The sequence below is a fragment of the Martes martes genome, assembly GCF_963455335.1.
Source record: "Martes martes genome assembly, chromosome: 4".
Lineage (NCBI taxonomy): Eukaryota > Metazoa > Chordata > Mammalia > Carnivora > Mustelidae > Martes > Martes martes.
The window spans coordinates 158,847,974-158,862,462 of NC_137891.1; the positions used below are offsets into that span (position 1 = coordinate 158,847,974).

Below are 14,489 nucleotides of genomic sequence, written 5' to 3' on the forward strand. Positions count from 1 at the left end.
TACAACTTGCTTTTTTCACTTGATAATATATCACAGATATCTATTCACATCTGTGCACATAGATTTATGTCCTTATTAATAGATACACAGTCACTTAGTTAGCCAATCCATTGTGGATAAATACAACTTAATTTTGTACCCCAAAAGTTACTTCTTACTCTTTGTACTTCTTTTTATTTTAAAGATTTTATTTATTTATTTGACAGAGAGAGAGAGAGAGAGATATCACAGGTAGGCAGAGAGGCAGGCAGAGAGAGGGGGAAGCAGTCTCCCTGCTGAGCAGAGAGCCTGATGTGGGGCTCAATCCCAGGACCCTGAGATCATGACCTGAGCTGAAGGCTGAGGCTTAATCCACTGAGTCACCCAAGTGCCCGGTACCATTAATTCTTAAAACTTTTTTTAGAATTTACTAGTGAAGACATCTGAGCCTAGAGTTTTCTTCATGGGAAGATTTTTAACTACAAATTCAATTCCTTGGGCAGATTTCTTCTTGAGTGAGGTTTAGTAGTTCGTCCTTGAATGAATGTGTTCATGTCATACAGGTCATCAAATATAGTGGCATAAAGTTGTTCAAAATATTCCCTTGTTATCTTTTTGGTCTGTAGAAATGTTCTGTCATTTCTTGTACTGGTGCTTTGTTGTTTTCTATCTTTTTTTCATGATCAAATTAGAAGTTTACCAGTGTTATTGATCCTTCCAAAGAACCACTCTTGGTTCTACAATATATTCTCTTGTGGTTCTGTCTTTAATGTTTTTTACTTCAACACTTACTTTTTTTTTAAAGATTTTATTTTTATTTGACAGATAGATCACAAGCAGGCAGAGAGGCAGGCAGAGAGAGAGGAGGAAGCAGGCTCCCCGCCAAGCAGAGAGCCTAATGCAGGGCTCAATCCCAGGACTCTGGGATCATGACCTGAGCCGAAGGCAGAAGCTTTAACCCACTGAGCCACCCAGGTGCCCCTCAACACTTATTTTTTTTTTTTAAAGATTTTATCTATTTATCTGACAGACAGAGATCACAAGTAGGCAGAGAGGCAGGCAGAGAGAGAGGAAGGGAAGCAGGCTCCCCGCTGAGCAGAGAGCCCGATGCGGGGCTCGATCCCAGGACCCTGAGATCATGACCTGAGCCGAAGGCAGAGGCTTTAACCCACTGAGCCACCCAGGCGCCCCTCAACACTTATTTTTAATACCACTTTCATTTCACTTGTTTTGGCTGGGTTTTTAGGGTAAAAGGTTGGATCACTTTGAGTCCTTTCTCAATTTCTGATATAAGCATTAAATGGTATAAATTCTCATCCAAGCACAGATTTAGTTACTTCCCCCAAATATTGATATGTTTTTTTCATTTTCATTCAAGTTAATTCATGGAAAATATTTTCTAACATCTCTTGTAATTTTTTCTCTGAAGGCATGGCAGCTTAGAAATATCTTGTTTGGGGACGCCTAGGTGGCTCAGTCAGTTAAGCGGCTGCCTTCGGCTCAGGTCATGATCCCAATGTGGGATCATGGGATCGAGTCCCACATCGGTCTCCTTGCTCACAGGGAGCCTGTTTCTCCCTCTGCCTCTGCCTCCCTCTCTGCCTGCCTGTGTGCGCGCTCTCTCTCTCTCTCTATATCTCTCTCTGACAAATAAATAAAAATAAAATCCCTTAAAATTTTTTTAGAAATATCTTGTTTGGCTTCCAAATATTTGGGGATTGTCTAAACATACTTCTGTTATTGATTCTTAGTTTAATTCTATTATGGTCAGAGAACACAATTTGTGTGACTTTAGTTCCTCCACAGAAAGTTGTTTTATGGCTCAGTATAGCCTCTCCTTGTGAATGTTCCACGCATACTTGAAAAGAACCTGTGTTTTGGTGGAGTTTTCTATAATTATCAATTTGGTCATGTTGGCTGGTACTATTCTTAAGTCTTTATCCTTACTGATTTTGTTTCCTTGTTTTATTAGTTGCTAAGAAAGCAGTGTTCATGTTATAAGTATTCATAAATTAAGAAAAGAAGGGTTAACAATCCTGATCACCAATTACAATGTGTGGGGTTCTTTTTCCCCACACATCCAGGCAATTCTTGGACACCAACCGGGTATCCTATAATTCAACTCAATTCTGACACTATCTAGCTCGAGACAGCATCAGATTCCACAGGTAAGGGCTCAGTCCCACAAGAATGCCTACCATTTTAAATGCCAATGACAAACCCATTTTGTTACCTGTGCTTCTGACAGACTGGTTATAAATCAGAGGTTGCCATGACCCCCACCTTAATTTGATTAATTTGTTAGAGTGGCTCACAGAATTTATAGAAACATTTTACTCACTAGATTACCAGTTTATTATAAAAGGATATAACTCAAGAATAGCCAGATAGGAGAGAGGCATGGGGCAAGGTATAAGTAAGAGGAGTTTCCATATCCTCTCTGTGCATACCACTCTTCCCAAATCTCCATGTGGTCACCAACCCAGAAGCTCTCCAGACTCTGTCCTTTGGGGTTTTTATAAAGGCTTCATTTATAGGCATGAGTGACGAAATCACTGGCCATTGGTGGCTGAACTCAATTTCTAGACACTGTCCTGTTCCAGCCTCTGGTAACCTAGAGGTTTTCCAACAGTCCCCATTAACATAACAAAAGACACTTTTAATCATTCCCATCCCAGGAAATGTCAAGGGTTTTAGAAGCTTGGTGGCAGAAACGGAGCCAACAATGACAGATGAATAGATAAAGAAGATGTGGTGTACAAACACACACACACACACACACACACACACACACACAGGAATATTACCCAGCCATCAAAAAAAAATAAAATCTTGCCATTTGCAATGATGTGGATGGAACTAGAAAGTATTATGCTAAGTGAAATAAGCCAATCAGAGAAAGACAATTATCATATGATCTCACTGGTATGTGGAATTTAAGAAAAAAAATAGACTATCATAGGGGAAGAGAGGAAAAAATAAAACAACACGAGACTAGAGAGGGAGACAAACCATAAGAGACTCTTAATCATAGGAAACAAACTGAGGGTTGTTGGAGGGGAGGGGAGTGGGGGGATGGGATTACTGGGTGATGGACATTAAGGAGGGCATGTGATGTAATGAGCACTAGGTATTATATAAGACTGATGAATCACAGACCTGTACCTCTGAAACCAATAAAACATTATGTGTTAATTAATTGAATTAAAATAAAAATTTTTTAAAAAGAGGAACAAAGACCAAATACATATTTCTTATTATAAAGCACTGGGTAAACCTAGTTTTAGAATTATTTAAAATGGGTAATATGCTATGGATGCCAGAAAACAAACTGAGGGTTTCAGACGGGAGGGGGGAGGGGGATGGGTGAGCCTGGTGATGGGTATTAGAGCACATATTGCAGTGAGCACTGGGTGTTATACTCAAACAACGAATCATGGAACACTACATCAAAAACTAATGAAGTACTGCATGGTAACTAACACAACATAATAAATAAATAAATTTTAAAAATGGGTGACATGGAATGGGGTGGGAGGTTGGGGGAACCAGGTGGTGGGTATTAGGGAGGGCACAGATTGCATGGAGCACTAGGTGTGGTGAAAAAACAATGAATACTGTTACGCTGAAAATAAATAAAAAATAAAAAAAAAATAAAATAAAATCACTAAAAAAAAGAAAATAAAAAAATGGGTGACATGTTTTTAATTATTTTTGTAGTTGCTACCATTATAACACTCAAATTTCATTGTATTATTTATAGCTGGTTGCATTTTTACATAGTCAAACTAGGGTCAGATTAACTAATTCATTATGGATTTGAAGCCTGTTGGCTTCCAGGTAAACAAGTATGTGTGAGGTATTGTTGAATTCATCATAAGGTGTCTTGATCTCAGTGGTAAAATACGTACTATTGACCGCAGGTTTTGGAGTCAGATATCTATGGGTTCAAATACCAGCTCTACATTAATTAATTCATTAATACTTAATGTAGCTATTGGATAACTCACTTAACCTTGCCATAACTCAGCTTCTTTGTCTATAAAGTGGAAATAATTATACTCACTACTTGGAATTGTTGTGAGGATTAGAGTTCATACATATATGACATCTGTTAGTAAGCAGTAAGTGGTAGTAGTAGTTATAGTAGTGGAAATAAGTAATAACAGTGGCAATAGGCTTTATTATTATTATTAGAGAAGATATTATGTTAAAACATGTACAATACATTTATGCTATTAATGTATATTAAATATATCTGCTAACATGCACAGCTCACCGTTTTCTTTCAGCTTTGTCAAATTTTCTTTCAGTTTCTCAATTTCTAGCTGAGCCTTCTGAAGTGCAGAATCTAAAGAAACAAGAAAATATTTCTGTAAGGAGCAAATGGTTAGTGTAATGATCACATTTAAAATGATTCCCTTTTTTTGGAACACTCCCTTCCTGCTGATTGTCCTTTGAGTTTCTACATAAATGTCACCTCCAGAAAACTTTTCCAGACTCGTCCTGTTAGTGCTCCTACTGCACTCTATCATTATTCCTGATTATGTGATCTCATAATATTACTGTTTCCCTAACCAGAGTCCATGTTGAAGAGCTTGGACCGCTATAATCAATAGGAGCAACTCAACTTTTTAAGCATGGTACTATCAGCTTTAATTACACTCAGAAACACTTTTTTTTTTTAGATTTTATTTACTTATTTGACAGACAGAGATCACAAGTAGGCAGAGAGGCAGGCAGAGAGAGAGAGGGGAAAGCAGACTCCCTGCTGAGCAGAGAGCCCGATGTGGGGCTTGATCCCAGGACCCTGGGATCATGACCTGAGCCGAAGGCAGAGGCTTTAATCCACCGAGCCACCTAGGCGCCCCGACACTCATAAATACTTAAAATTAATTCTTGCAATTAACAATACTTAGAATTTTACCATTAGTGCTCAGCATCCAACACTTGATTTTGGCACAGGTCATGATCTCAGGGTCATGAGATCTAGCCCCACATCGGGCTCTGCATTCAACAAGAAGTCTACTTGATATTCTCTCTTTCTCTCCCTCTGCCCCTCCCCTGCCCCATACATGTACTCTAAGTAAAATAAAATAAATCTTTTTTTAAAAAAGAATTTTATCAGTAGTTGCTAGAAATATCAAGACAACAAAATTTCAGGAAATACCTTTTGATACTATTTAAGAATTATGTGAAGATGGAAGAATGGTACAGGGCAAGAGCATGGGACACTGGAATCAATTGGATTTGGGTTCTTTAATCCAGGTTTTATCACTTTGCCTCCTGGGATCTAGTCATTACCAATGATATGTTTGGTGGGTTTCCTATGTCAGGATGAAGAACCTCCCAGAAATAAAAGACTAACGTGAACCTTATAAGAGATTATTCCTATCACAAAATAAATACATCGGCACAATTGTGCATGTTTTGTTATTACTCCCAAAGCACTAAATTCTTTGGAGTAAATCACAGTCTAATTTACCAGATTCAGCTAAAATTGTATTTCTGACCATAACAACACTATACGCCACTGCTGTCAACAGCACCAGCTATTAGTCTCAGATATATTAACATTATAATAAATCTTTGAAGTAAATATTAGCACCCCCATTTTATAGATAAGGGAAGGCTCAGAAAAGTAAGCAACTTGCTCAGTGTCACACAACTAGTGAATGGTAAAGCTGGGACCTGCACTCAGGTCTGTTTGAATACACTGTGCCAGAGATGTGAGAATAGTGCTGTTTTACTAAAACTATGGCTTTGTGATATGCTCATCTATGGAAGGAGAGGGAGTAGAATGATAGCTGGTGGAAGAAAGAGGGAAAGCATACGTGGAGGAGAGAGGGTAAAAGAGAACACTGAGTCCTCTGGGAATGTGTAGTCTAATATTGCTTGGGCCTACAGTGCAAAGGATTATGGGAAATGTGGGATATGAAGCTGGATAGATAGGCAAGGGCCAAACCAGAAAGGCCTTAGAGAGTTCAGAATTTATTTTACTGAATAAATTTTTTATGGAAGCTTAAATTACCAAGGAAGTAATTGAGAAGATCTGCAAACATTTGATTAGATTTCCACTTAAAAAAAAAACCAGCCTATTTTTAAATAAAACATACAGCCAAATATATCATACACCAAACTCAGATATATCAGAGACCACCAACTACATTAACTCATGTTGCCAAGTTAGCTTCTCCTGCCATGTTTATGCAGATATTTGAAAATCATAGCTCTCTATCATGGCTCTTAAACTAGTAATATTTCTTTTTTTTTTTAAAGATTTTATTTATTTATTTGACAGACAGAGATCACAAGTAGGCAGGGAGGCAGGCAGAGAGAGAGGGGAGGAAGCAGGCTCCCTGCTGAGCAGAGAGCCCGATGTGGGGCTTGATCCCAGGACCCTGGGATCGTGACCCGAGCTGAAGGCAGAGGCTTTAACCCACTGAGCCACCCAGGCGCCCCGTAAACTAGTAATATTTCTAAAACTGTGTTGGCTGTAAGTTTCTGAGACCTCTCTATTGTTTGACAGTTTTACTTTTTAAGTCTATTCCTTTAGTGGTTACCCTCGATAATTTTGGGGGGAACTTTTTTTATGGAACATTTCAAACATATATAAAAGTAGATAAAGAAGTTATGAATAGTTATGGAAATACCTATATCTATCATCCAGCTTTTAACAATTGTCAAGCCATAGCCAATCTGTTTCATTTACATACTTAAATATTACATACTTAAATGGTTTTTTAATGCTGTATAGCAAATCATCACAAATTCGGTGACTTAAAACGACATCCTTCTTTCAGCCAACAGTTTTGTAGATCAGAAGTCCAGAAATGGTATGGCTGAGTTCTCTGATAAGAGTCTTCTGAGGCTAAAATCAAGGTATGAGGTAGGTGTGTTCCTCTCTGAAGGTTCGGGAAAGAATCCATCTCCAAGCTCATTCAGGTTACGGACTGAATTTGGTCCCACGGTTTTAGGACCGAAGTCCCCATCTCCTTGTTACTGTTAGCCAAGAAGCTCTCTGAGCTCTTAGAAGCAACCAGCATTCTTGGCCACATGGTCTCCTCCATCATCAAAGCCAGCAAAAGAGAATTTCCCTCACATTGAATCCTTCTCACACTTTGAATATCTTTCACCAGGAAAAAAACTAACCCCTTTTAAGGGCTCATCTGATCAGGTCAGTCTCATCCAGGATAATCTCTCTTTCTTAAAGGCAACTGATTTGGGACCTTAACCACATCTGTAAAGGCTTTTCACAGGAGCATCTATATTGTACTTGACTGAATAACTGGGAAAAGTTATGTGTACACCAAGTGGGACTCTTAGAGATGATCTTGGATTTCTTACCATGTTTGCTTTTGGTGCTGAATTAACATACCATTGCCTAAACCAAGATCATGAAGGTTTACTGTTTTCTTCCGAGAGGTTAATAGTTTTAACTCTTACATTTAGCCTTGTAGTCTATTTTGAGTTAATTTTTGTGTGGGTATGATGTAAAGGCCTTTAAAAAGCAAATCCCAGAAACCATAGCACTCATCTATAAATATTTCACTATATATCTCTAAAAGATAAGAATTCTTTTTAAATATTGTTCATTATTTTACTTCATAGTTAAATTGCAATACAAGAACTCTTTTTATTTTTATTTATTTATTTTTTAAAGATTTTATTTATTTATTTGACAGAGAGAGACACAGTGAGAGAGGGAACACAAGCAGGGGGAGTGGGAGAGGGAGAAGCAGGCTCCCCACTGAGCAAGGAGCCAGACCTGGGGCTCGATCCCAGGACCCTGGGATCACGACCTGAGCGGAAGGCAGATGCTTAATGTCTGAGCCACCCAGGCGTCCCTAAGAACTCTTTTTAAACCTAAATGCCACGTGTGGTTCAGGAAATTTAACAATTTTTTATATATCCAGTACATATCCACATTTCCAATTATTTCACAAATGTTACAAATGTGTTTGAATCAGTGTCCAGTAAAGGCCACACATTATAATTGGTTAATAATTCCTTTAAATTAAAAAAATCATCTTTTTCTTTCAATTTATTGAAGAATAAATATTTGACATGAATTCTTTTTTATTCTTAAAAAATATCTTTGTTATTATCCAAAATTTTTAATTCCCATCCAAATTTTTCGGATGTGATACAGAGCGAGCTAGAAAATAAACTGGATTACTTCATCCAAAAAAGTCATTTTGGGGGGATGTGAGTGGCTCAGTCGGTTAAGCCTCTGCCTTCAGCTCAGGTCATGATCTCAGGGTTCTGGAGTCCAGCCCCACATCAGGGTCCCTGCTCAGTGGGGAGTTTGCTTTGCCTTCTCCCTCTGCCCCTCCCCCTTGCTCCTGTTCTCTCTTTCAAATAAATAAAATATTTAAAAATAAATAAATAAAAGAGTCAGTTTATTGAAAGAAGTAGGCTAATGGTAAACACAGTTACCCAGAAATACATTCTGATTTATAAACTGATGACTTAAGAAGTTTTACATAGGGCATACATCGGTCCTAATATATTTTATTTTATTTTATTTTTTTGATAGTACATGTGTTTTTTAAAGGACTTGCTAATTTAGCTTCCCAACAGTGCCCCAGTATACTCACTGTGGAGACAGTTTTCAGTTAGTAGTTTAGGATCTACCAGACTGACCATGGAAGAGGGGGCCATGTGACGGTGGTCTGTTGTGTCCAAATGGAACTAAGGGGAATGGGGGTCCTGGTTTTCCTTTCTCCTTCTGTACTGCAAAGAGCAGAGACTGCTTCTCATCATACTCACATAGCCAAATTTCTTTTCTTTTTTTAAAATTGGGTGTATAGCTTACATACAGTAAACTTTACCCTTTTAGGTGTACAGTTCAGTGAATTTTGACAACCTTATCAGGATATAGAACAATTCCATATTCCAAAAATTTCATTTGTGTTCACTGTCTAAAACACATTCTTAACAAAATCTCAACCCTCCTGATATTCTTTGTTTTTAAATCCATGTCAATTTGGCAGAATCGTTACTGTTTTGACATCTAATACTTTAAAGATATGATCCTAAAGTAACCTATATACTGCATTTGAAAATTGGCCCAATTTCTTAATCATTGTAAATTATAAATATAGAAAGAGGATAATTTTTAAAGTTTAAACTTTATTCTAAAATAAATTATTGATAAAGGGAAGATTTAAATATAAACAATGAAACCATAAAAGCACAATAAAACACTATAGAGATGAACACTTTCAAAAACCTTGTAGTAATATAGAAAAGGCTTTTATACATGAAAACCCAGAAATTCTACAGAATAACTCTGTTAAACCCAACTTGATAAATATTAGCATTTCTGTATGGCAAAACCCCCCAACATAACATTTATAACCAACAGAAGGCTCATATCCATAATATATAAAGAATTTTTAAAGTTTTTTTTTTTTACTAAGTAATGTCTATGCCCAATGTGGGGCTTGAACTCATGATCCTGAGATCAAGAGTCACATGCTCTACAGACTGAGCCAGCCAGGTGCTCCAGGAGTACATAAAGAATTTTTACAAATTAATAAAAGATACAACCCAATAGAAAAAGTACAGGAGACTTAAGCAGGTACTTCACAAAATAGTGTATCCAAATGAGCAACAACAAGAGTAACAAGAAATGATGACAGGGTTTTCAGCTTCATCAACCATCAGGGAAATGCAAATGAAAGCCGTCACTAAATACCACAACATACTTACCAGAAAAGGCCAAGTTAATAAGACTGACGATGCCAAATACTGACAAAGAATGTGGAGAAACCAAAATCGCAGTTAACAACTGAGATTCAGTATACAACTGAAGCGAGCTTAAATTGATACAACTATTTGGAAGACACTGTAACAGTTATCTACCAAAGTAGAATATGCACATAACCCTTTGATCCAATCATTTGGTCTGTTACAATCAGAAATGTGTTGGTAAGTCCAAGAATATTCCTAGCAACACTATTCATAAGAGAGCACAGCTGGAAGCAACACAGATGTCCATCAACAGTAGAACAGCCAGATAAAGCGAACGGTAGGTTGTTCATTCAGCGGACTATTATACGACCCAGCATAAGTCAACAAAGTGCTGCTACATGCAACAACATGAACCAATCTCACCAACTTAAGATTGAACAAGAGAAGCAAACTAGGGACGCCTGGGTGGTTCAGTTGTTAAGCATCTGCCTTTGGTCCAGGTCATGATCCCAGTGTCCTGGGATCGAGCCCCGCATTGGGCTCCCTGCTCAGCGGGAAGCCTGTTTTCCCTCTCCCACTCCCCCTGCTTGTGTTCCCTCTGTTGCTGTGTCTGTCTCTGTCAAATAAATAAAACCTTTAAAAAAAAAAAAAAAAGAAAAGAAACTAAATTTAAGAATGCATATTGCCTGCAGTCAAAATTCCAAAAGAGTGTAAAAAGTCAGGATAGCGGTTCCTCCTGGGTGGGAGAGGGTGTAGACCTAGCGAGAAGAAACAAAGGGGGCTCTGGAATGCTGGGAGCGCCTTGCACCCCATGATGTACACTCAGGAGTTGTGAGTGTTTGGGTAGGTATATTATGCTTATGCTTCAGTAGAAATTTCTGGACACTGTACAAAAAGAAGTTGTTTATCAAACTTTATGTGTTTTAGACTTTTTCCCCTCAATGTACTCATGTTCCGCCCTGAGAAAAGATCAATTACATTTAAAGCATCATCAAAACCATTCCTCTGCAACCACAGCTTACCTAATTTCCCCTGTTCTTTCTCCTTCTCTTGTAGCTCATCAGTGAGCCTTCGGATCTCTTCCTGGGCCATCCCTAACTTCTCTGCTGCTTCTTCTCCATTTCTCTCCAGGCAGTTTTGTGAAGTTTTATCTTTTTCCAGATCTTCATTACGGGACTGAAATAAAAGTGTTGTTAGTAATAAAACAAAAATTAAATGTACTCTTATAACACTGCACTATTTCCCACAAGCATTTGAAAGCTAACAAAGAAAACCAGCAAACAATATTTCTTTTGTATGTATTTCTTTTATTAAGTGAAACCATGTAAAATTGGTGACATTTGATTTTTTTACCTATGAACATACAACTTCTTATAGTTCAACCTAATATATCTAAGAGTTTATGGTTATGTGATTATAAAAAATAGAAATGTTATCATAAAAGTGAGTAAAATCTGGCTAAAAAGAGAAAAAAACTCTTCATGTGTATGGTCCATTAAATACAGTTTACAAAATGTTTTCACATGGAATATTTCATTTAATGTCAAGGTATGCACACACCCAAATCATGTTTACAGCTCCTTTTCTGCAATTATCTTCAAAGCATTTTAAAAGTTAAGAAATTCAGTCTCAATTATATCTTGCTTTTGATCCCCCAAATATGTATTAATTTATATAATTATCATACAAATATTTCTAAAAGATAAGAAGACAACCAAAATACCATTTGCATAACAAAACCACTTCTAGCACATCGGTATATATCCTTGAAGTATTTTTTATTTGTATACATTTTCACATAGTCATAATCCCAATCTCTGTACTTCTCTTTTTCATTTAACATTATATGAGAAACATTCCCACAAAAATTGTACAGATTTTGTAATGATAATTTTTAAAGGCTATATAATGTTCTGTAGTGGGGTCACATGATTTATATAATCATTTAAACATTTGGTAGTTTCCAATTTTTGCTATTTAAAATAATACTATGATATACAGTTTTATCCTTATACATTTATCTTGGGTTACTTCCTGTGGTTAAATTCCTAGCATATACTTTATTTGCTGGATTTAGCACTTAATAACATTTCCCCACAGCAAAAAATTTAATTCCATGAAGAGAATTGGTTATACTTAAAATAATGTGCTACATATATTAAAGAACTATCCAAAATAAAGGACTCCAAACATATTTGGGAAGGATTATCCCAAAGTGATTTTTCAAAGGATGTAACACACACTGATTTTAAATTTTGATACATTCAAAAAAATCAGCTATTTATTTTTCTTCCCAAATCTTTGTGATGTATTTATACATTTATGCACAATTCTATACTCTTCACAGCATGGATTTATATTTTAATATATTCAAACAAAATACTTGTTAAAAGCTAATGTGTTAGAGGGGGGTCGGGAGAGGGTGGTGGGGTTATGGACATTGGGGAGGGTATGTGTTATGGTGAGTGCTGTGAAGTGTGTAAACCTGGCGATTCACAGACCTGTACCCCTGGGGCTAATAATACATTATATGTTTATATATTTAAAAGAAAGCTAATGTATAATTAGCTGCTATTATTAATTGAAGGATTCTTTTTTCTTTTCTTTTTTTTTTTTTTACCTCACTCAGAGTTTTTCCAGGCTGCCGCACAGGTACCTGATATTTCTCATGTTCTCTTTGCAGAGGCTGGTGAATTTGCTCAAATTTCTCCTAAATAAATAATGAGATAAATGAAACTTACATCAGTCAGTCTTCATAAAAGTCATTTAAATTTTTTTAAAAAGCAAAAAAAAAAAAAAGAAGAGCACAGTCCAACCCATTTTATGAGCTTAGGCAATGCATTTTTCAATGAGACAATATCACACCCAAGGGAATAAAAATTGGTTCCTATTGGGACAAAAAAAATCTTACTCTTTTTATGTACAAAGCATGATATGCCTACAGTACACAGAACTCTATGGTAGTGTTAAAATTTCATGGGGGAGTGATTGGGAAAAATTATCTAAAAAGTGTCATTATAGAGGCGATAATGGAAAATGATTGGCTAACACTGGCTAGCCAAACCTTGAGATTAAAACCCAACAGGGGCACCTGGGTGGCTCAGTGGGTTAGAGCCTCTGCCTTTGGCTCAGGTCATGGTCCCAGGGCCCTGGGATCAAGCCCTGCATTAGGCTCTCTGCTCCGCAGGGAGCCTGCTTCCCCCTCTCTTTGCCTGCCTCTCTGCCTACTTGTGATCTCTGTCTGTCAAATAAATAAATAAAATCTTAAAAAAACAAACAAACAACAAAACCCAACAAAGATAACAGAGGAAAGAAAAATCACAGGGCAATCTTCTTATTCATAAACATAGATTTTAAAAATCATAAACAGAATTTTATCAAAAATAATCTTAAAATATCTAGAAAGGGTAATATATCATGAACAAGTTGGATTTGTCCCAGCAATGCAACAACAGGTTTAACATTAGAAAAATAAATCAACAAAATTCTCTCATTAACAGATTCAAGTTCTAAATTATTTCATAATCAATGGCTACAAAAAAACAGTTTATAATATTCACCACTGGTTCCTAATAAAAGCTCTTAGCGAACTAGGAATAAGAGGGTAAATAATAAATAATAAATAAACACTACCATTTGAAACAAAACCTTCAGCAAACATCATACGTAATAGTGAATCACTAAATGCTTTCTCCAATATTAATTACAAGATGAAAAGCTAGATGATACTAATAATAATACTAACTTCAAGATAACAGTAAAGAGCCTAGCCAATATAAGGCAAGAAAAATAACTAAAAGGAATAAGGACTGAAAAGGAAGAAACAAAGGTATCATTATTCTCAGGTAATATCATTGTATAGGTAGAAAATATTTTAAATCTTCAAAAAAATTATTAGAATGAATAAGAGGGGTGCCTGTTTGGCTCAGTCAGTGGAGCACATAACTCTTGATCTCAGGGTTGTGAGTTTAAGCCCCACATTCAGTGTGGAGCCTACTTAAAAAAACAAATAAATAAAAATCAAGAGCAAAAATAAATTAAAAATATTTATTATTTATTTATCCTATAAATAAATATGTAAAATGAATAGGAAATTTTAGCAACAATGTTAAGTGTTGGTCAGTATATAAAATAATTATACTTTTAAATACCAGCAATAGATAGCTAGAAAATTAAATCCTTTTTAAAAAGATAGCTTAGGGGGACGCCTGGGTGGCTCAGTTGGTTGGGCGGCTACCTTCGGCTCAGGTCATGATCCCAGCATACTGGGATCGAGTCCCACATCGGGCTCCTTGCTCGGCAGGGAGCCTGCTTCTCCCTCTGCCTCTGCCTACCACTCTGTCTGCCTGTGCTCGCTCACTCTCTCTCTCTAACAAATAAATAAATAAATAAATAAAAATTTTAAAAGATAGCTTAGGGCCGCCTGGGTGGCTCAGTGGGTTAAAGCCGCTGCCTTCGGCTCGGGTCATGATCCCGGCGTGCTGGGATAGAGCCCCACATCCGGCTCTCTGCTCAGCGGGGAGCCTGCTTCCTCCCTTCTGTCTGCCTGCCTCTCTGCCTACTTGTGATCTGTCTGTCAAATAAATAAATAAAATCTTTAAAAAAAAATTAAAAAAATAAAAAGATAGCTTAATAGCATCCAAAAATATGAAATACCTAGGAATAAATGTTAACAACAAGAGTGTAAGATTTTGTGGGGAAAATCGTAAAACTTTACTTATATACATGAAAAAATACATGGATATTCTATGATCACAGATCACATCAATATTTTAAGATAGCAAATTCCTCTTTTTTTTAAAAAGATTTTA

The 14,489-nt window shown here is 36.7% G+C and overlaps 1 protein-coding gene across 1 annotated transcript in view; it reads right to left on the reverse strand.

Annotated features, from left to right (window-relative positions):
• CCDC30 (coiled-coil domain containing 30) overlaps positions 1–14,489 on the reverse strand; it is a gene marked incomplete at its 3' end in the record, with an annotated part of 116,489 nt that overhangs the window by 86,265 nt on the left and 15,735 nt on the right. The window contains exons 6-8 of the mRNA XM_080801711.1: positions 12,299–12,388; positions 10,701–10,854; positions 4,259–4,330 (exon numbers count right to left, since the gene is read on the reverse strand). Coding sequence (XP_080657837.1) covers positions 4,259–4,330; positions 10,701–10,854; positions 12,299–12,388 — 316 coding nt within the window. The remainder of the gene's footprint in view (positions 1–4,258; positions 4,331–10,700; positions 10,855–12,298; positions 12,389–14,489) is intronic.